This window comes from Macaca mulatta, chromosome 8 (genome assembly GCF_049350105.2).
Source record: "Macaca mulatta isolate MMU2019108-1 chromosome 8, T2T-MMU8v2.0, whole genome shotgun sequence".
In the NCBI taxonomy this organism is placed as follows: domain Eukaryota; kingdom Metazoa; phylum Chordata; class Mammalia; order Primates; family Cercopithecidae; genus Macaca; species Macaca mulatta.
The window spans coordinates 76,770,912-76,794,118 of record NC_133413.1 but is presented as its reverse complement, the minus strand read 5'-3'; the positions used below and the strand labels follow the sequence as shown (position 1 = coordinate 76,794,118).

General features: G+C 38.2%; 1 protein-coding gene across 2 annotated transcripts in view; it reads right to left on the bottom strand.

Moving 5' to 3' along the window:
• Positions 1-512: 512 nt before the first annotated feature.
• Positions 513-23,207, bottom strand: part of DNAJC5B (DnaJ heat shock protein family (Hsp40) member C5 beta) — a 61,500-nt gene continuing 38,805 nt past the window's right edge. For both annotated transcript variants that reach the window (XM_077943691.1, XM_001093963.4), the window contains exons 4-5: positions 21,285-21,456; positions 513-1,832 (exon numbers count right to left, since the gene is read on the bottom strand). In XM_077943691.1, the coding sequence (XP_077799817.1) occupies positions 1,738-1,832; positions 21,285-21,456 (267 nt within the window). In that variant the 3' untranslated portion in view covers positions 513-1,737. The remainder of the gene's footprint in view (positions 1,833-21,284; positions 21,457-23,207) is intronic.

Genomic DNA, 23,207 nt, shown 5'->3' with positions numbered 1-23,207 from the left:
GAAATGGAATGGCTCAAATTATCTGCAGATTGGGCTATTTATCCTATTGTTTCCTCCAAACAGAAAATAGCATTTGTTTGTTGAGTACAGCTTTCCAAGCACTTGCTGGTTACTGGAGCTGTTAATACTGGGTGTCTCTATGGGTCTTGTTGGGTGAGACAGTTTATATGCAGCGAGTCACAGTACATTTGTCTGTGTGTGTCAACATATACAAATTCATTTAAAACCATCTTACATTTGTTGAACATTTGACTTTTCAGATTTCTTTCACTTTAGCCATTTTATCTGGTCATCCAGCAACTTGGAAGGTGGTCAGGGCAGATATGAAAACAGAGCCATAGAGAGATTAGCCATGTTATTTTCATCTCACTTGGTCACAAGGCTAGTTAATGAAAGCTTAGATTAGAACCAGGTTTCTTAACTTTCAAACCAAGGCTCTGTCTACTTGATTACATAGAAAAAAAAATTCAGTAACTAAAGAGTTAGAGCAGAATTTTAATGACGTCAGAACTGTCAGAGCTATAACACTAATTCTCACTTACAATATATATTTAGCAGCAATTGACTATAATTTTGTGGGGAGGGGGATAAAAAACAAGAAAAAAGATGAAGGCATTTTATACAATATTATATAAAAACATAACAAGATCTTGAAAATGCAATATTATATAAAGAAGTAAGAAAGACCTAGAAAAACAAACACTTTTTCTGCTGTAGTATTTTAGAAATATCACATGGTTTCTACCACATAATAAATATAAGAATCAAACAAGCAGATGCAGAGATGACCTCTGGGCTTAAATTGTGTAACATGTACAGAGCTGAGCAATTTCTGTCAAGGCAAATAATTTTAACAAAAATGAGGTGATATGCGTTTTGGTGTAAATTTAGGCTCTAGAGTTTAGAGTTCTATCCCTTCATGTGTTTTTTGTTTGTTTGTTTGTTTTGTTTTGTTTTGTTTTTCCTTAGTTTGGCTAATCTGAGCCAGTTATACAAAAATTATTTTACTAGAAAATGATCAACATGCTGATGGGGCTGGTTCAGTCTCAGAATGATTTTCTGGTTCACTTACAACATATAACCAGGTTGAAGTTTTGTTTTGCTTTGTTTTTAAGCTGATCTAAAAGTACACACAAAACCTGTTTCTTCCTGGTTTTACTTGCCAGTTTTCAGTAAATGCCAATTTTTAATGTTCAAAAAATATACCTTAAAAATATGATTTTTAAGAAATCTAATCATCCTTTTCTGGCTCTTGAAACATTTCTATAACTTTATTGAATATTGACATGGAAGAGGCTCCACACCCAAAAACTCTTTATAGGTTCTCATATATTTTGATGATGATGTTTGTGGTAGATATGAATATTGTGCTACATGGAAGAAAAGTGGCTTCTGTTCTGGAATATTACTTTGGTCAGTTAGGAATCAGATCTGCCTCACATAAAGGGCAGGTTCATAAAGGCTGTACAATTCCACTGTCCTACATCAGGCAAGGAGCATAAAATAACTCTTCAGGCCTTTATTCACCCAAATTGAATGTGTTTCATAAGAAATTCTACTCAGAGAGAAAGTCTGCAAACTGAGAAAATTATATAGCAATCATGTTTTCCTAACCCAAAAATAAAATACCAAGATGGAAAAGTTCACAGCACTTTATGCCCCACACGCTCCCCTACGACCATCTGGAAACAAGACTGAACTGAGAGGAGGGACTGTGGACTCTCAGAGGGCTCAATATCAAGAGTCTGTGCAATAACTTCGAGATCCTTCTTTGATTAGCTGTGTTTTCTCATTTGCATTTGTAGGCTGGAGAAAAACTGGAAAGTCCACATCTAAAAATAAACAAAGCAAAGCAATAAACACTTTCATCATGTTACAGTTCTTTTAATGAAGCAAGTGATAGGTATTTTTGTTGAAATCATGACTGGCAAATCAACTCAATTCATAAGATATCAATATATCTACCATTTTAAGGACTTCAAAAAGGAGGAGGCACTGTCTTTACTCTTTATTCAAGTTTTGTCAGTTATGGAATTATAAAACCAAAGCACCAAACCCAGCTGTCACTTGCTGAACCTGGTGAACTTGAACTTTAGTTTTCACCATCTTGTGGGGATACAGATAGAACCATCACATATAGTGGTGAAGATTGGAAACTGAACATTATCAAAGGGCACCTTTCATATAGACTACAATGTATATCTACAGGGAAGGTATAGTTTATATGAAAGATGCAGCCTGGCATTAAGTAGTGTACAATTGGATGACTGGCCCTTCTTGGGACAGCAGTCAAAACTGGGAGTTTGCTTAGAGGGAGAGTCTAATAGAAATCTCCTCAGATAAAGCTAGTGCCCAAAATGGTTATGCTGTCTCTAAAATCACTAAATCTACTCCTAAATCTACAGAGAGATTTGTTAGCCTTTAATTTGGGTGCTAAGTTGAGAGAGCTGCCCTAAAAATGTTTAATGGCAAGCCAATGAATACACAAGTTGGCCGACCAAGTTTTCAAAACCTCTGTGTTCTAAGAAACCTCAAGATGATAATTTAGTTTAAAGAGGTCCAGTGCAAGATGTGCTCTCAGGCACTTAGCAAAAGTGAATGGCCTCACCTCCAACCTAGGCCTCAAAATATCATCAGAAAATTGCAAGAAACATGAGCTCATAGTAAAAACAATTAGAGGTAGAGATATAGATGTGTGTGTGTGTGAGACAAAGAGGGAGAGAGAGAATGAGAGAGGGAGAGACAGAGAGAGAGAGACAGAGAGAGAGACAGAGAGAGAGTGATTACATATAGAAACAATGAATACTAAGATCCAGTATAAACAGCAGAAGGCCAAATCAGACCCAGAAAGACTTCAAGAACTGCATTTATCAGATACAGAATACAAAATAATTACATTTTAAAAGTAATTAAATTAAATAAAATAATAGATCTTAAAATTTAAAAGAGAATTTCTGGAGATTAAAACATGGAAAAAACCTTCATGAATTGGCTTAACAGCTAAAGAAAGAATTAGTGAAGTAGAAAACAGATTGGAAGACATTATCTAAAATTTAACAGAGACAAAGAGAAAATATAAAAGAGGTTAAAGGACATGATGGAAAGAATTGTAAGGTCTAACATATCTAACATAACTTTCAGAAAGAAATAAAAAAAAGGAGACACAATATTTGAAGATTTGATGGCTGAGACTATTCTAGAATTGATGAAATACACCAATCCATAGAACCAGCCAGGATAAATTAAAGAGCACAGTGGTTCACTGTTGCAATCCCAGCACTTTTGGAGGCTGAAGCAGTCAGATCATGAGGTCAGGAGATGACCTTCCTGGCTAACATGGTGAAACTCCGTCTGTACTAAAAATCCAAAAATTAGCTGGGTGTGGTGGCACACACCTGTAGTCCCAGCTACTCAGGAGGCTGAGGCAAGGAGAATCACTTGAACTTGGGAGGCAGAGGTTGCAGTGAGCTGAGATTGTGCCACTGCACTCCAGCCTGGTGACAGAGTGATACTCTGTCTAAAAAAAAAAAAGAGAGAGAGAGAAACCCATCTTTAAAACATCTTAGTCACATTGAAGAACAAAAGACAAGGATTTTGGGCCGGGTGCGGTGCCTCACGCCTGCATTCCCAGCACTTGGGGAGGCCAACGCAGGCAGATTACCTAAGGTCAGGACTTTGAAACCAGCCTGGCTAATGTAGTGAAACCCTATCTCTACAAAAAATACAAAAAAAAAAAAAAATTAGCCAGGCATGACAGCAGGCGCCTGTAATCCCAGCTACTCAGGAGGCTGATGCAGGAGAATCACTTGAACCTGGGAGGCAGTGGTTGCAGTGAGTCAAGATTGTGCCACTGCACTCTAGCCTGGGCAACAAGAGCGAAACTCCGTCTGAAAAAAAAAAGACAAGGATTTTAAAAGCAATCTTACTTGTCAATAGCAAATATGGAAGATAAAACTGTGGAGCTAAAAAAACTATGAAACTATGTCTCCAATATACTGAAAGAAGATATCAATCTATATTTATTGACAAACTCTCTTAATAAGTTACATTTCTTTTTTAAAAGAGCATGATAAAGATATTTTCAGACAGTAAAAAACAAATTTTTCTAACTGCAGACTCAATTTAAAAGATATAATTCAGGCAGAAACAGTTATCAGGTGAAATAATTGAGGTGTAAAAAAATTTTAAAAAACAGTAAATATGTCAGTAAAACCAAATAATTATTGAATATAAAACAGTAATAAAAATGTATGAGGCTTAAAATTGAGAAAAATCTAAAATATGAAAGTAATGTATAAGTCAGAAAGAAGTTGATCAGGGTTAAAGTGTTACAAAATTCTCGTATTGTTCAAGAGGAGGGTAAAGATAAGAATTGGCTTTAAATTTTGACAAATTAAGTATGTTTGATAAATTTTCAGGGTAATTCCAAAAGAACAGAAAAGAGAATATAATTTCCAAATCAGAGGACAGAAGGAAATTAAATAAGAAAAGACACTCTGACAATTTAAAAGAAAAAAAAAAAAGAAATAGAAAAACATGTCAACTTAAAGTGATAAATAAAATGATAAAAAATTACCAAAAATTAGGTATATGTATATATCTTATTTTGTATCCAGCAGTGTTCTTAGCACTTTATGTATATTAACTCACTCAAAGTTATAATGATGCTATGAGGTAGGGTTGTTATTATAACCATTTTACAAATGAGAAAACGGGGGCACAGACTGTGTAACTAGGCCAACTTTACACGGGTAGGAAGTAATAGAGCTGATATTCAAACCAAGGCAGTGTTTCTCAGAGGTCTGTTCCCTTTAAGACTATTTCTATATTGTCTCTCACAAAAAGTAGGGTAATAGAAAAAGATCAAAGTACATTATATTGATGGTAATAAATACCAATGGATATAATACTCTATTTAAAAGAAAAATAGTGTCAGACCGAATTTTAAAAACCCAAGCTGCATTAAAAAATAAGGATAAAAGTAGAGAGTAAAATGATGAAAGCATATTTACCACACAAACACTGATGGGAAGAAAGCTAATGTAAGTATATTTTAACAGACAAAATAAAATATAAGGCAAAAGCATTTCTGGAGCTAGAATTAACTCCATAATAATAAAATGTTTAGTTCACCAAGTAGCTGTAAATATTCTAAACTTATATACACTAATAACATAACCTCAAAATCAAAATCATAAATCAAAAATCAAGAGAACTTTATAGAGGAACAGAAGACTTCATCATCACAGTGGAAAATTTGACTGCTTTCAGCACCTAACTCATGAAATCAAGGAAGGAAATCTTACATAGAATTTGAAAAGGACTATGTCGTGGACTGAATTGTGTCTCCCCCAAAATTCGTATGTTGAAGTCCTAATTCCTAGTACCTTACAATGTGATCATATTTGGAGATAGGGTCTTTAAAGAGGTAATTAAATTAGAAGGAGGTCACTAGAGTGGGCCCTAATCCAATAGGACTGGTGTCCTTATAAGAAGAGATTTGGACACCGAGGAAACACCATGTGAAATCACAGGGAGATGAACAGCTACCAAACAAGAAGAGGGGTCTCAGAAGAAACCAACCCTGCTACCTTGATCTCTGACTTCTGACCTCCAGAACTTTGAGAGAATAAATTTCTGTTGTTTAAAGCCCCAGTCTGTAGTAGTTTGTTATGGCTGCCTTAGCAAACTAATATATACAATAAATTAGCTTTATGCAATAGACATATATGGAACAATGAACCTAACAAATGCAGAATGTGTTGTTTTGAAGCAATGTGGAACATTTATAAAAACTGGCTAAGTTCCAGGCTGTACAGCAAATCCTAAGACATTTCAAAGCACTGGTATCATAGTGTTGACATTTTCTGATCACAGAGCAGTCAAGTTAGATACAAACAACAAGTAACCTCGAAATCCCAAGATTGAAAATTAAGATATACATAGGCCTAGCTTACAGATTAAAGAAAAAAAATCATAATAGAAATCAGAAAATATTTAGAACTCAGATGATGAGAACAATATAAGAACGTCTGTGTGTGTGTGTGTATGTGTGTGTGAGTGTGTGTGTGTGTGTATGTGTGTGTGTGTGAAACTGAAGTATAACTTATAGGAAAATTTAAAATTTATAGTCTTAAATTTTTAATGTAAGAACAGAGGAAGGGCCGAAAATTAAGAAGCATAAAAGGAAGTTAGAAAATGAACAAAATAAACTGAGAAATAAGGAAGAAATTAAGTAGAACCAATCAACAAAACCAAAAGTTGTTTATTTGAGAAGACTGATAAGATTGTAAGACATCTGGTGAGAATGGTTAAAAAAAAACAGAGAGAAAGCAGAAATGACCAATGTAAAGAATAAAAAATAGAATAATCATGCAGATAACTATAGATGTGTAAAGGATAAGAGGAAATCTTGAAGAAACCATTTTTTTCTTTTTGTAAATAAAAAAGAAGGGAAATCTAACTGGTCTATAAACATTAAATAAATTAAATCAATAGTTTAAAATTTGCACAGTTACATGCTAGCCCAGAAAGGTCTTCAAAATCCTGTAGAAAGAATCCTAGTATTACACAAACTCTCCAAGAGAAGTAAAAAACAAAGGAATACTTTGCAATTTATTTCATGAGGCATAATCTCGATGCAAAATACAGTAGGGAAAGTTTGAGGAAGGGAAATTATAGATCACTCTCACTCATTAACATTGTCACAAACATCTCAAACAAAATATTGACAGCTCATTTCATCAAATAATAAAATAGTTAATACATGAAGACTACACTGAGTTTAATTATCTAAGGAGTAGAAGGTTGCTTTAATATTGGAAAACCAGTTCATATAATTCATCACATTAACAGATCAAAGGAGAAAAATCAGGACCATCTCAGTTGATGAAGAAAAAATATTTGATAAAATTTTAATCCACAATCAAATATGAAGTTCTAACAAAATATGAATAGAAGACAATTTTCTTAACCCGATCAAAAACCTATAGCAAACTTACTAGTTATGATGCAACCCTGAAAGTACCTTCTCTTCAACATTTTACTAGTAGTCTTGGCAAACACAGAAAGGCAAGAGAAAAAACTGGGTTCACATACTTGGTATGGTTTAAAAAATAAAGAAAAAATGATAAGAGATGGAAAGGAAGAATCAAAACTGTCAGTACTCACAGATGAGACAAACAGTTATGTAGAAACCCTAAAGAATCTACGGGTAAATAATTAAAATTAGCAAGAGAGTTTAGCTAGTTTCTTGGATTCAAAAATCAATGTTTTTTAAAAGTACATTTCTATATGCCAAAAAGCAAGTAGAAAAATACATATATAATTGATTGATAGTAAGAAAAATGGTAAAGTATTCAAAAATAAATATAACTAAAGATATGGAAAATACATCCTTAGTGAAAGCCAATAAATGGTGAAATATACCATGTCACTTATTAAAAGACTCAAATTCTTAAAGGTGTCAATTGTACCTGTGGATCTGTAGATTCACTGTAATTCTAACCAAGATCCTAAAAAGTTTTGCTTAGGGAATTCTTGTTAAAGAACTTGACAAAAACCTGATTTTGAGATTTATATAAGAAAGCAAAATACTAAGGATATGTGACTCTCCTGAAGTACAAGGGAGAAGGACTTGCTTAAACAGATATTAGGGATTATTATAAGTGGGCTTGGTATTGCATAAAATAAACAAAATCACCAATGGACTAGAACAGAAAGCCCAGAAACTGCTCCATATATCTATTGAAACTTAATGTTTATCAAAACCAAAATTAGAAATCAGTGTGCAGAAACAATTTGTTTTCTATCTGGAAAAAAAATGAAATTGGAGTCCCACATCATACCACATGTAAAAAATCAATTCCAGGTGATTAAACTCGTATATGTGAAAAGGCAAAACTATAAAACTTTGAAAATCTATGTCAGAGAATATCTTTATATGTTTGAGTTAGTACAGGAATTCTTAATCAAAACACAAAAATCACTAAACATAAAGGCAAAGACTTTTCACTTTTCAACATTAAAATCAATAACTTTGATTCATCAAAAGATGCCATAAAGAGTAAAACACCAAGTCACAAACTGGGAGAATATGTTCTAAATAAACATAATCAATGAAGAATCAATATCCAGAATATTTTAAAAATCAGTAAGGAAAAGGCAGATGATACAATCTTAAAACCTGCAAAAGATCTGAATGGGCATTTCATAGAAGGGGAAACCCCAATGAACAATGAACATATGAAAAGATGTCAACTTTAATCAAGGAGATAAAAACTAGAACCACAATGGCACACCGTTTCCCACCTATAAGATTGTCACACATTTACCATCTGGGGATGTCAAATGTAGGCAAGGGTGTGGGGCAACAGGAACTCTCGTTAACTGTTAGTGGGAATGTAAATTAGTGCAATGATTTTGCAGGACTGCTCAGTGTTACCTAATGAGTTATATAAGTGTGTATCCTTTGACTAAAAAATTACATCCTCTGTATACATATACCGAGAAAAACTCTAGCATTCATGCACCAGAAAATACATGCAAGAACATTCATAACAGCACCGTTTGTAATGTCAAAAAGTGGACGGTACTCAAATGTCCATTAGCAGTAGAATGGATAAGTAAATTATGGGATGGCCACCCAAAATATTATACAACAGTGAAAATACATGAATGACAGCCATAATGTGAATGAACCTCGAACCTCAGAAGGACAACGCTGAATGGAGCATACATAGACATAAAATGGGAATAACAGACACTGTGGGCTGCTAGAGTGGGGAGGGGAGAAGGGGGCATGGGTTAAAAAACTAACTATTGGGTACTATGCTCACTACCTGGGTGATGGGATCTGTACCCCACACTTCAGCGTCACACAATATACCATGTAACAACCCTGCACATGTACCCCCGAATCTAAAATAAAAGTTGAAACTATTTTTTTAAAAAAGAAATATTACACAGTAAAAATAAAGAAAGTTGAAGAAAGATAATTATTGCATGTAAATCTATTCACTTGAAGTTCAAAAATAGGGAAAACCAAGAAGTATGCCATTAGGATTATAAATAAAGTTGTAATACTAAAAAGAATAGTAAGAACTGGTCACACATGATTTAAGATCATTACTTCTGAAGAGCAAACAAGGAGCTCTAAAGGTGATGGTAACATTCTTTTTCTGAGGTAGAAACCCAGGTCATATTTATTTGTATCTATTTAATATTTGAGAAAAACAATAACAGATAAAGGAGTTAGGTAAATTATCCCCAGAACCTCAACCAGTAACTTAGGGAGCTGAGGCCTGAGCCAGGATTGTCTGACTCCACAGCCCTCTGTCTTAGTCCCTGGGGTGGACTGCCCTCAAGTTAGCTGGCGTAAAAGGTTAGCTGGCGTAAAAGGCTGAGTCACCTTTTTGCTGTCCCTTTTCGGGAATTTTAATGCCTTCCTTAGGCCTGTGATATCCTCCACTCGCTGTGCTGCATGAATTTGCAGAGAACAAAGGACTCTCCTTTTCTGAAGGAAGGGTGTTCAGTTTCTTTCTCTAGTCAAATCTTGGTCTACCCTCTCCCCTACTATATATTTTTAAGATTGAAATGAGATTCACATAACTTAAAACCAACCACTTTAAAATGAACACTTCAGTGGCATTGAGTACAAATACAGCTAATGTATGACTCACACTTTGTCTAATTGAAAAACATTTTTATCTCCCCAAAAGGAAACCCAGTCCCCATTAAACAGTTGCTCCCTATTTGTCCCGCGCCACAGGCCCTGGCAACCACCAATCTACTTTCTGCCTCTTTGGATTTACCTATTCTGAATATTTAATATAAATTGAATCGTACAATGTTTGTCCTTTTGTGTTTGACTTCTTCCGTCTAGCATGATCTTCCCAGGTTCACCCACATTGTAGCATCCACATGTATCACTACCTCATTGCTTTTTATGGCGGAATAATATTTCACCTCCCCTCTATATTTTTGCATTTTTCTCCATGGAGTCTCTCAAGTCCTTTTCCCCCTTCCCTAGGTAATCCTACCACTCTTGCACTTCTCTAGCAAACTGTTGGGGATTCCAGCTACTTCCACTTATCACGTTTCATTTTGATGGTTTGAACCTTTGTGTAAGCATATCTCAGTTTGGGTTTCTTTGCAAAAAATAGTCATTGCACAACTTCTGCTTCATTCGATTACCTGATAAAACTATTCAATAGAACAGCCCAATATGACTCTACCTGCCTTGCCTGGCATGCAAAGCACTATTCACCATCTTATCCCTAAGAATATGGGGAGAGGCTGTGATAGTTCTTTGCTTGTACTAAGATTGGTCCCTTCTACAGTGCACCATCCCCAGAGTCTCCTACCCCTCAACTCCTCCTCCTTCTTAAAGTCTTCTGCTTTAAATGTCACTTCCTGGGAAAGTGTCCTCAACCTGCATGCAGGTGAGGCCCCAAGTGCTCACTTTCACAGCCCCTGTACTTCTTCTTGGCAGGCTTATGTACCTGTAAATTAACTAGTTCTTTGTGTGATTATTTATTTAATATTTGTCTCCCCATCTCCCTTGCTAGTTTGTAAGGTCCAAAGTACCAGGAACTATGTCTTTACTTTCTCTAGCCCCTGGTATAGCATCAGGCAAATACTAAGTGATCAGTAAATGTTTGCTGTCCGAAGACTATCTCAATAAACCTGACCAGTAAGTTTGCTCACTGAACCTTAATGGCCAAAAATCAAAGAAATCTTGGGTTCACTTTGAGCTGCTTTTTGGGGGAGCATTCAGAGCTGACAAACCTGTCCTACTGCTCTGGCCTAAGACCTTGATGGTACTTTCTTGCTGTTTCCGTATAAAGAAGAAGCACAGCACTCTTGACTTGCAAGCATTGTTTTCCATGCATTATTTCTAGAAATTGATTCCTTTTGATTGAGGGAAAGGGGTAGGAAGAAGCATGATATGTGGGGAGTGGCAAAAAGGGGAAGGATGAATTTAATCTCTTCCTTGGTGCCTTTTCCCTGGGCAGTAAGATGTGATGAATACTAAATAGCAAATGTAATAAATGTCTCAATATCTTGGCCAAGAGTGAGAGTCTAATTACAAGCCATATGGCCTCTTCATCTCAGTGGTTTTGTGGTTGTGAATGTATTTGGGTTTTATCCAGGTGAGTGGCAAGAACAGTTAAGCAGTCAACAGATTTTTCTATGAACTGAATCTCACATTTTTAGATCCAAGGTCAATAGTATAAAACTCTTTTTCTTTTATTCTCCCTCCTTTAAAAAAAATTGGGGCAATCATGACTCCACAGTTTTTTGTTTTGTTTTGTTTAGGGTTTTTGTTTTGTTTTGTTTTTTTAGGGTTTAGCTGGAAATTTTGGTTGGAGGTCATTCTACTGCCTTCAGCTTGGAAAAATCAAACTGAATTTAGCTGTTATATTGTGGGTTTGCTTTGTCAGGGTGTTCAGAGGTAACTGGTTCCAATTTGGGCTCTTGCTCCATAACTTCTCTCTCTCTCTCTCTCTGTCACACACACACACACACACACACACACACACGCATGCAAGCACATATACTACATACAGATACATTGTCCCACGAAATAAGGCTCTCTCTCAAGATGGTCTGTAAGGCCCTCATAGTGGAATTCTATTTCATTGTGGCTTTCAGCTGCTAAAGGAGTATAGGGTCTAAGTGAGCTTTTTTAAAACATACCACCCAAAATTTCACAAAGTAGAACTCCTAATTTGTGAGCATATGAAAGTCAGGGAAATAAGTTGGTACCTATTACCTTTTACCTTTAAGGTTTCAAATTTTCAAAGACAACAAAACTGGGGAAGGGTTCCCCCAAGACACTATCTATCTTCCATTTGATCTTGATTGATTCATAAGAACAACAGAATGCCTCTGTGTTCCTGGGGTCCCATTTTGGGAGTATATTGGGAGTATATTTCTATTTTAAGAAAGACATAGGAATCCACTTATAAGTTCTGTAGTTGCCAGTGAATACTGAAGATGCCACTGTTTGAACTTTCCCCCATTTATTTCTTAAAGGTAGAAGCTGGATTATACTTTCTGATATAGTTTAAAGGGCCATAAAAACCCAAACAAATCTATCCCCTTTGCTACCAAATCCCACACTGTAACACCACTATTGAACAGAGTTTGGTACAATTTTATATCATCAAAAGGTATCTTAGACTTCAGCTAGAGTCAAGGAGTAGGCATGTTTGAATATGCACACAATAACAAATACACAAGACAAAGTCTTGGATACATAATTAGAATTGTTAAAACTGTCTTAAGGCAGGTGAGAAATATTTCTAATAGTTTTTATAAGTCAACAATTAAGAAAGGAGTTGATATTTCAAATTTGGATTTTCATAAATTAAGAAATAGTTATAATGTCCTATAACATGTACTTAAAAGTGAAATTTGTAGTGTTTGGTCACTGATATGGTTTGGCTCTGTGTTACCACACAAATCTCATTTTGAGTAGGAATCCTTATGTGTCAAGGGAGGTGACTGGATCATGGAGACGGTTTCCCCCAAGCTGTTCTCATGATAGTGAGTTCTCACAAGATCTGATTGGGTTAAAAGTGTGACACTTCCCTTTCACTCACTCCTCTCTCTCCTGTCACCTTGTGAAGAAGGTGTTTGCTTCTCCTTCACCTTCCTCCATGATTGTAAATTTCCTGAGGCCTCCCCAGCCATGCAGAACTGCGAGGTCCATTAAACCTCTTTTGTTTATAAATTACCCGGTCTCAGGTGGTATTTTTATAGCAGAGTGGTATTTTTATAACAGACTAATACAGAAAGTTGGTACAGGCAGAGTGGGGTACTGCTATAAAGACAACCTGAAAATATGGAAGCGACTTTGGGATTGGGTAACAGGCAGAGGTTGGAACAGTTTGGAGGGCTCAGAAGAAGACAGGAAGATGTGGGAAAGTTTGGAACTTTCTAGATACTTGTTGAATGGCTTTGACCAAAATGCTGATAGTGATATGGACAATGAAGTCCAGGCTGAGGTCATCTCAGACAGAGATGAGGAACTTGTTGGGAACTGAAGCAAAGGTCACTCATGCTATGCTTTAGCAAAGAGACTGACAGCATTTTGCCCCGTCCTAGAGATCTGTGGAACTTTGAACTTGAGAGAGATGATTTAGGGTATCTGGTGGAAGAAATGGCTAAGCAGCAAAGCATTCAAGAGGTGATCTGGCTGATTCTGAAAGCCAGTTATACGTGTTCACAAAGAGATGGTTTGAAATTGGAATTCATGTTTAAAAGGCAAGCAGAGCATAAGGTTTGGAAAATTTGCAGCCTGACTATATGATAGAAAAGAAAAATCCATTTTCTGGGGAGGAATTCAAGCCTGCTGCAGAAATTTACGTAAGTAACAAGAAACTGAATGTTAATAGCCAAGATCATGGGGAAACTGTCTCCAGGGCATGTACAGACCTTCAGAGAAGGCCCTCCAATCACAAGCCTGGAGGCCTAGGAGAAAAAAAAAATGGCTCCTTGGGCCAGGTCTAGGGCCCCACTGCTCTATGCAGCTTCAAGACTTGGTGCCCTGCATCCCAGCCACTCCAGCTCCAGATGAGGCTGAAAGGGGCCAAGGTACTCTTCAGAGGGTGCCTCAAACCTTGGTGGCTTCTACGTGGTATTGGGCCTGCTGGTGTGCAGAACACAAGAGTTGAACTTTGAGATCCTCTGCCTAGATTTCAGAGGATGTATGGAAATGCCTGGATGTCAAGGCAGAAGTCTGCTGCAGGGGTAAAGCCCTCATGGAGAGCCTCTGCTAGGGCAATGCAGAAGGGAAATATGGGTTTGGAGCCCCCACATACAGTCCCCACTGGGGCACTGCCTAGTGGAGCTGTGAGAAGAAGGCCACCATCCTCCAGACCCCAGAAAGGTAGACCCATCAATAGCTTGCACCAAGAGCCTGGAAAAGCCACAGGTACTCAATGCCAGCTAGGAAAAGCAGCTGCAAGGGCTGTACCCTGCAGAGTCCTGCAAAGCCACAGGGACAGAGCTGCCCAAGGCTGTGGGAGCCCACCTCTTGCATCACCATGCCCTGGATATGAGACATAAAATCAAAGGAGATTTTGGAGCTTTAAGATTTAATGACTGCCCAGCCAGGGTTCAGACTTGTCTGGGGCCTGTGGTCCCTTTGTTTTGACCAGTTTCTCCTATTTGGATTGGGAACATTTACCCAATGCCTGTACCTCCATTGTATCTTGGAAGTAACTAACTTGCTTTTGCTTTTACAGGCTCATAGGTAGAAGGGACTTGCCTTGTCTCAGATGAGACTTTGGACTTGGACTTTTGAGTTAATGCTGGAATGAGTTAAGACTTTGGGGGACTGTTGGGAAAGGATGATTTGTTTTGAAATGTGAAAAGGACATGAGATTTTGGAGGGGGCAGGGGCAGAATGATATGGTTTGGCTCTATGTCCCTATCAAATTTTATCTCAAATTTTAACTTGCATGTGTCAAGGGAGGGACCTGGTGGGAGGTGACTGGATTATGGGGCTGGTGTCCCTCATCCTGTTCTCACGATAGTGAGTGAATTCTCATGAGATCTGAAGGTTTAAAAGTGTGGCACTTACCCTTTGCTCACTCTCTCTCTCTCACCTGCTGCCTTGTGAAGAAGGTGCTTGCTTCTCCTTCACTTTCTGCCATGATTGTAAGTTTCCTAAGGCCTCCTCAGCCATGTAGAACTGTGAGTCAATTAAACCTCTTTTGCTTATAAATTACCCATTCTCTGGTTGTATCTTTATAATAGTGTGAAAACAGACTGCTACAGTAACTGAATTCAAATCATAAATGTATTTCCCTAGTTAACCCCTGTTCCTTTCTCTTATTTGTTCATACAGTAAGATATAAGAAGACAAAGTGTTAAGTAGCTATTACTTTTATTCTGGAGTAAAGATTGCCCCATAGTAGTTTTACTCTACTTTGCATCTTGACATTTCTGGATAAAAGATGGGGAGAATAATAGAAGAAAGAACTGCTAACCATATTTCCTTAAAATCAGTGCTCATGTATGAAAAATTAATTTCCTGTGGTAATCTTCATATGCTGGTCAAATCTCCAAGTACAGTATAATAATCTGTAACATAGCATTTAGATGGGTAATTAATATAAAGCACTGGCTCCACTTAGTCTTCCCCATCCCACCTTGTCTCATCTTAATTTGTTTTCTTCTTCCCTAAAACCAGAGTATTATGCTCTGGAGGCATTTTGTCTTTTTCCTTGCCAGTGAGGATTGGCTCCTCTGTTCTTTTAAACATCCTTATATAATGTAGATTTTAAAATGTAAATGTAAAGTTAGCTAATAGTTCCTTCGAAGAAAAATTCTGTTGGCAAAAGTCATCAAACTTGAAATCCCGATTTATAGTCCACAGGAGGAAATATCCTCAGTAGTGGCTATATAACTTGCCAAACCCAGTTCAAAATGAAAATGTGAGGTACCTTATTCAAAAATTAAGAATTTTAAGACAATAACAGCACAGCAGCAAACAAAGTGGTAGAAATCTTAGTACAACAAGGCAAGAAAAAGAAACAAATGGAATAAGGATGCGAATGGAAGAAATCAAACTGTTTCTATTTGTAGATGATATAATTGTCTGCATAGAAAATCCCAAGGAATTTACACACTCACAAAAATCCAAACTGTTAAATGAGTTTAGCAAAGACATGGGATACAAAGGCAACACAGAAAGAAATTGTAAATACTTGCAATGAACAACTGCAAACAAAATTAAAACCAACGCCACTTACAATAGCTCTCTCCAAAATGAAATACTTAGGTACTCATTTAACAAGACATACTAGCTTTGTATGCTGAAAGCTACAAAATGTTCATGAAAGAAATCAAATGAGACCTGGGTAAGTAGAGATACATACTGTGTGATAGATTGGAATATTCAACATAGTAAAGATGTCAATTCTTTCCAAGCTGATCTACAAATTTAATGCAATTTCAATAAAAATCCCAGCAGGATTTTTCTGTAGATATAGACAACTTGATTCTAAAATTTATATGCAAAGCAAAGATACTAGAAGAGCCAAAACAATTTTGAAAAAAAAAATAAAGTTGGAAGAATCACACTACCTGATTTTAAGGCTTACTTTAAAGCTGCAAGACAGCAAGACAGTGTGGAATTGATGAGGTCACATTTCTCTGTCTGATGAGTGGCAACAGAAGAACTGTAGACATTTTGGGGATTTGATTAAGGGGATAAAGAGTTAGGGATAGGTTTCAGTTGAATTTAGTGGGATATGTTTTTGTGGTTTGCAGCAACTCTGTGTGTAGTTAATTATTGTCAGCCCTACGAGTGTAGAAATGACTTTAGGTAGATTCCTACACATAGATCAATGGGACGGACTAGAGAATACAGGAATAGGTCCATAGAAATATGACCTCTTTTTTTTTTTTTTTTTTTTTGAGACAGAGTCTTGCTCTGTCACCCAGGCTGGAGTGCAGTGGCCCAATCTCTGCTCACTGAAACCTCTGCCTCCCAGATTCAAGCAATTCTTGTGCCTCAGCCTCCTGATTAGCTGGGATTACAGGCACCTGCCACCATGCTCGGCTAATCATTGTATTTTTAGTAGAGACAGGGTTTCACTGTGTTGGCCAGACTGGTCTTGAACTCCTGGCCTCAAGCGATCCGCCAGCCTCAGCCTCCCAAAGTGCTGGAATTACAGATGTGAGCCACCCTGCCCAACCCTGGCCAACTGATTTTTGGCAAAGAGGGAAAGACAATTCAATGAACAAAGGATACATAGTAGAAGCCATGTAGAGGATACATAGACCATTTTCAGCAAATGGTCTTAGAAAAATTAGATTCCATATTCAAGAAAAAAAAAAGAGTCTGGACCTAAACCTCACACCTTATATGAAAATTAACTCAAAATGGGTCATAGATCTAAATGTTAAACATAAAACTCAAAAACTTTTAGAAAACATTGGAGAAAGTCTTTATGACATAAAGGTAGTCTGAGTTCTCGACATAACACCAAAATAAAGCACAATCAATTTAAAAAGAACTGATAAATATGATTTCATCAAAATTTTCCTCTGCAAAGAAGCAGGAAAAGGGCGTAATAATATGTGGATACCACACTTTTGTAAAACAAAAAAAATTTACACAAAAATTGTGTAAATGTAATTGTGTTTTGGTACCCTTGAATGGTGCCTGAGGGTGGACTGTAGAGTTAATGTGGACTCGACGCCCTCCTTTGGTGGTTGAATTTTTATGGGCATCTCTTACTTATAAACAAAGTCCTAAACCACAGGCAGCTTTCAAATGAGCAGCTGGCTGGAAAAGCCATGCAGAGGTGAGGGTTGATTCCTCAGATTCCTCCCAAGTCTAAAATCCTAAGATTTTATGATTAAATCCTACCTAAGAATGAAGGATTCCCCAAGTAAGAAAAAGTTTGCCATTTTTAAATTAAGTTTTAGAATCACTAAAATAAGATTCTTAAAGCCCTAATGTCATACCAGTGCCTTCTAATGGATTCAAACCTTGATGAATGCTGTTTATTCTTTATCTTGAGTCACTTGATTTTTAAGTGGCTAGTAGACTCTTTCAAGTGTATTTTCTTAAAGAACCTTAAGTGGGTTCCCTTCTTTTGCAGAGCGGATGCAAGTGCAGTCCATTTAATGGACCACAGTCCAGAAAGCTTAGTCTTCAGATGAAGTCTGATTTTCATTCTTAACCAGCCTGAACTCTGGGTTAGTGGAGTACAAACGTGAATTTAGCTAATACAACTAACTGCAAATAAGGCACAGTTCCTTAAAAGGAAAGGGTAGATCCAAGAACAGTGCTGGATTTACTGCACAGTTAATAAAACTTAAGCTCAAGGATCCTCACCTGTGCACAGCCTTCCAAGGGCCTATTGGGGCCCTAACGATGTATTCATGTTTTTTGTAATTTGCAAAAGAAAGATATTTTGGCCACAATCAACAAAAACATCTCTTTCCACTTTGACTTCCCTTCTGTCACATTTCTCTGTCTGATGAATGGCAACAGAGGAACTGTAGACATTTTGGGGATTTGATTAAGGGGATAAAGAGTTAGGGTTAGGTTTCAGTTGAATTTAGTGGGATATGTTTTTGTGGTTTGCAGCAGCTCTGTGTGTAGTTAATTACTGTTAGCCCTACGAGTGCAGAAATGGCTTTAGGTAGACTCCTACAGCTCACTGTGCCAATTCACTTGCTGAGGGGACATGAAAATCTAAACCAGAGGTGATGTTACACAATGTGAATGTGTCCATTGGGCTCTGATGCTGGGAGTATTAGATGGAGTAAGGACAACAAGGTTTGAAATGTACAAAATCAAAGGTGTTCTGTGGAAAATTCCTCCAAATCTTATATCTTCTATATGAAATAAATTATATAGGTGTTTTCCTGAATTTGACAACAATCCCTAAAAATGTAGACAACATTATCAATACTGAGTCATAAAGCTGAAATAAACTTTTCTAATTTACCAGTAATAAAACTTTTTGATCAAACATGCTAGAGGAAAGGCAGATTTTTCTATTTTTTTTTTTCATAGAAAATATTACAAAATGGCCAGGCGTGGCGACTCACGCCTGTAATCCCAACACTTTGGGAGGCCAAGGCAGGAGGATCACGAGGTCAGGAGATCAAGACCATTCTGGCTAACACGGTGAAACCCCATCTCTACCAAAAACACAAAAAATTAGCCAGGTGTGGTGGCACATGCCTGTAGTCCCATCTACTCAGGAGGCTGAGGCAGGAGAAATGCTTGAACCCGGGAGGCAGAGGTTGCAGTGAGCCGAGATCTTCTACTGCACTCCAGCCTGGGCGACACAGAGACTTCATCTCAAGAAAAAGAAAATAAAAAGAAAATACTACAAAATTATTGCCCTATTAATATGAAGAAGCAATCAATGGATGTGTAGCTGCAAAACCTCAGGGGAAGCATATTGCAGAGGTGTACCAGAGAGTTAATTAAACAATTGCTATTTTTCTAGATTTTGTGACATTTATGGTATCCTTAAGTATTTAAGCCTTGCAATTTGTTGTGATTTCTTTTTCTCATTCTACATATATATTCACTTTCAGATTTAATTTTGTGTTCTTTTTCTTAAAGAGGTTTGCCCAAATTGTGTAAACTTCAAGTCCCACAAAATCTGGATCCCTGCATATGAGCTGTTAAATATTTAGAAATAAGATAAAGCTTTTCCTTTTGGTTAAGAATTCTTAATAACATAGTCAAACAGAATCGTGGTTTACTTTGTCCAAGATCTGACCTCTGTGATGGAATTGGTAGCTCTGGGGTGTCAGAGCTGAGCACAGTGACAGACATGTCGATTCATCACCAATCACCCAGCAGGGAGGAAATCTGGGTAGAATCTGGCACCTAGTATGGATTTCTGTTCCAAAAAAGAAATCTTCCACAAAGAAGGTCTACTGAAATGACCTGGTGGAGTTTTTATCTAATTTTAAACAGGAAAGACTGAGGTTGTTCAGAGAAGTGTGAAACACTGGATTGGGGATATCTAAGTTCAATTCACCTAGGTTTGGTTTTCCCACTGTAAAGGAAAAGTTCAGTTAGGTTGACCCAGTGGAGGATGTTGAAGATACTCCCCTATCTTGCTGTCTCTTCTGGTCCTCTGTCAGTGACTGAGTACTGGGCTGGGTTGATGGATGTTATGGGAGATCCTGTGGTCTATGGGGCTAGCAATCCCTGACATAATCTTGTAACAGTTTCTCTCCTTCACAAGAGCAGATGGGATTCAGACCCTAGGATTGTCATTCTTAGGCAAGCTGTGTCAACGTCGTGGACCTTTTCCTGAAGAAACAGATACTCCATGCATACATTACTCCTTAACCCATTTACTTGTAATCCTGCTTGCTTGGTCTTCTTGGTGTATATGCCCGCATTAAAAGATTAATTTGTCCTTTTATATCTCAAATAAAGGAAAGGAGAGTTATAATTCGGCTTCACCATGGGCCCACAATTTGGCGTCAAGGTCAGTAATAAAAAAATGGTCAGAACACCACCTCTGTTTGCTGGACTGGCCACCTATAGGTCCCCACAGCAAGAGGTCCCAGGTTTCAAGAAAGCCCCTTCTGTCCTCTCTGAGCTCCCAATCCTTAAAGAGTCTAGGAGTCTGCACAATTCACATGATTGAAGACCCCTTCCTCTGAGCTAGAGTCAGGGTGGTTAATACCTGGATATTACTTAGCACTGCATTTCATAGGGAATAAAACGTGTGTGGAAGCCTTTAACTGGTCTCTGATGCTAGATGACCTGGAATTTCCGTTTCAGTTTGATCAAAAGAATCAGAGTACAATATAGTCCAGAAAAGTAAACTGTTCCTAATTTTAGCGGTTCTGATAAAAATGGGCCACTGTCTGAATTATCAAGTAATTCTTTTATTTGGCTGTCTAGGTTTTTTTGAGGATTCAGTGATGAAGTCTGTACTCCAGGATAACTATGAGAGAGAACAATGGGAGAGAATGACAGGAGGATCTTGGCTGTAAGGTGGAGCGGGACAATGGCAGGTCTGACCCCAGCTTCTTTAAACAAAGGCATTGCCCAGAGGCCATAAAGTATTCCTGGTGCTGCGAATCCGTGAGCTCTCATCTTTCTTTAAACTTTTAAATTTTTTTCATTTCTGGATAGAATGAACTTGAAGAATCAAGTACTACATCACAGTCATGCATACACATGGACATACGGAGGTGGGTTAGCAAAGCAAATAGTCCCATACTTGATGCTGGTTTGAGGCTACTCCTGAAAGAAGCTACATTTCAGGTAAAGAAGGACTTCTCTCTCCTAGTTCACCCAAATTCATAATCAAGTCGTTAAAAAGAAGCAAAGTCAAGGGTTGGTGACTTTTTTTGATGCCCACATCCTTCTATTCCAAAGAGGATCCTAAAGGAACCGGCTGAAATGCTTTTTCTGCAAAAAATTTCTACCTTGGTTCTCCTGCCCTGAGCATTTTCATCCAATCCTCCCTGAATCCAGTGCTCACTCTCTTGTAATGAGACCTGAATTGTATTTCCTTTGTTTCATCATCAGCATATTTCATGATTTTTCTTTCTAATGGCATCAGGAACTGCTTTTCTCTATGCCTGGTAAAGGTATCGGTCTTTTCATTCTCCTCAGAAGCTGTACCAAAGCTGACAGTCTGTGAGGTTCCAACCATTTGGTTGTGGGAGCTCTCCTACTATAGTGATAGCTGTCTCTGTGGGACCTGGTGCTTGCTCAGGCCTATGAATGGACACTCACTACCTCTGCTCTCATTGTACCCCACCTTTTTCCATGTCGGATTTGATCTGTGCCTCCAGATCCTCTGGGGACATGTAGAAGTCCTCTTCTGGCACTGATGACTTGGGCCGGCAATGCCCACAGCAGCAGTTGCAGCAGCAGCACAGGCAGCAGCAAAAATAGCAGCCTGTCAAGAGGCCAACGATGACAAACAGGGCCTAGGGAAACAGAGGCAAAGCAAAATGAGGATGAGGGGTGATGCGGTGAGGGGAGAACCCATGAAATCAAGTCTGCACCCAGTTACCCCCAGAGACCTGAAGACTTCACAGTTCACCCCACAGGCCACATCTTCACCCTCATCCTTACTCCACATAAGAACGATTTCACTTCCTTGGAAATCAATTTCCTGGTAAAGTTTTGCCTAATAAATTAGACCCAGAGGAAATGACTTGTAGCCAAAGTAATAAAGTATGGAGTTTCTTTTTTTATTCTTAAGCTATATGGTGATCATTATTAAGAGCAGAGCAAAGCGAGACAAAAACCAAAAAACCAACCAACAAAACCTCTGCAGGTCAAATGAGTTAGCAAGCCCCCTGCCCAGAGGAACTGAATCATCCTCACCAGAATGATAAAGAATGAACTTTCCAATACCTTCCCCTCCTACACTCACATTCCTACTGGTCACCAAGTCCTGGAGAGCTTCTCTCCTCAAGTCTCTTGTATCCTCCCTCATGCTTTTATCCTGGCCAGCAGGGCTTCAGAACAGACCTTCAGTATGTCTAGTCTGGACACTTCAGCAGCCTCCCAACTGGCCTCCCTGCCTCCCCTCTGGCGTCCCTCAAATCCATGCTGTGCATTGCTGATAGAGTGAACTTTCTGAAATACATGTTCTCTTGAACCCATGCAATGGCGCTCCTGCATCTGAGATACAGCCAAGTTCCTTATGATGGTGATCTGGCTCTGCCAATGCCTCCCTGCACCAGCACAGCCCCGTTCTTGCCTTTCCTTGCCTTATAGCTCTGCTCTCCCTGTGGATTCATCTGTCTGGACTTCCACGTCCCAGTTCCCCAGTCACCTAACAAAATATCCACCTGGTGTGTAAGACTCATCTTAAAGATCCCTTCTATGACATCTTTCCTGATCCTGCCCCAAACAATGACTCCCTCCTTTGTCCCCAATTGAGTTTCATGCAGACTTCTACTTTGGTGCTTTTTTTAAGTGATATTTTTAGAACATTGATCAGTTTATAGATCTGTCTCATTGGACTAGACCATGAGCTTCCTGCAAGCTGGCACTGTCAGCTAGTCATCTTTCAGTTCCTCCTACTGAAGGACTTAGTGCCTGATATGTGTTAGATGCTTATAAAATACCAGCTGAATTAATGATTGTATCAAGTAATAAACAGACAAATTATTTGCTCTGCCTGGTGAACAGCAGCAGGATTTCCCCCAAAACATAAAAGGTTTGCTCGCTGTTTGTTATAGCTAAAAATTAAAAGAAACTCTCAACTCCTCCAATGTGAAGTTATAAAGTCAGTTTTTGTGAATTGAGCAAAATCAATTTATGATTTTTATCAAAAATATGCAATTTGGAGTAGAAAGAAAGGGGTTTATACACCTCTAATTAAAACACAGATTTTGGCCGGGCGCAGTGGCTCAAGCCTGTAATCCCAGCACTTTGGGAGGCCGAGACGGGCGGATCACGAGGTCAGGGGATCAAGACCATCCTGGCTAACCCGGTGAAACCCCGTCTCTACAAAAAAACAAACAAAAAAAAAAAATCCAAAAAAAAAAAAAAAAAAAAAAAACACTAGCTGGGCGACGTGGCGGGCGCCTGTAGTTCCAGCTACTCAGGAGGCTGAGGCAGGAGAATGGTGTGAACCCAGGAGGCGGAGCTTGCAGTGAGCTGAGAGCCGGCCACTGCACTCCAGCCTGGGCGACAGAGCCAGACTCCGTCTCAAAAAAACAAA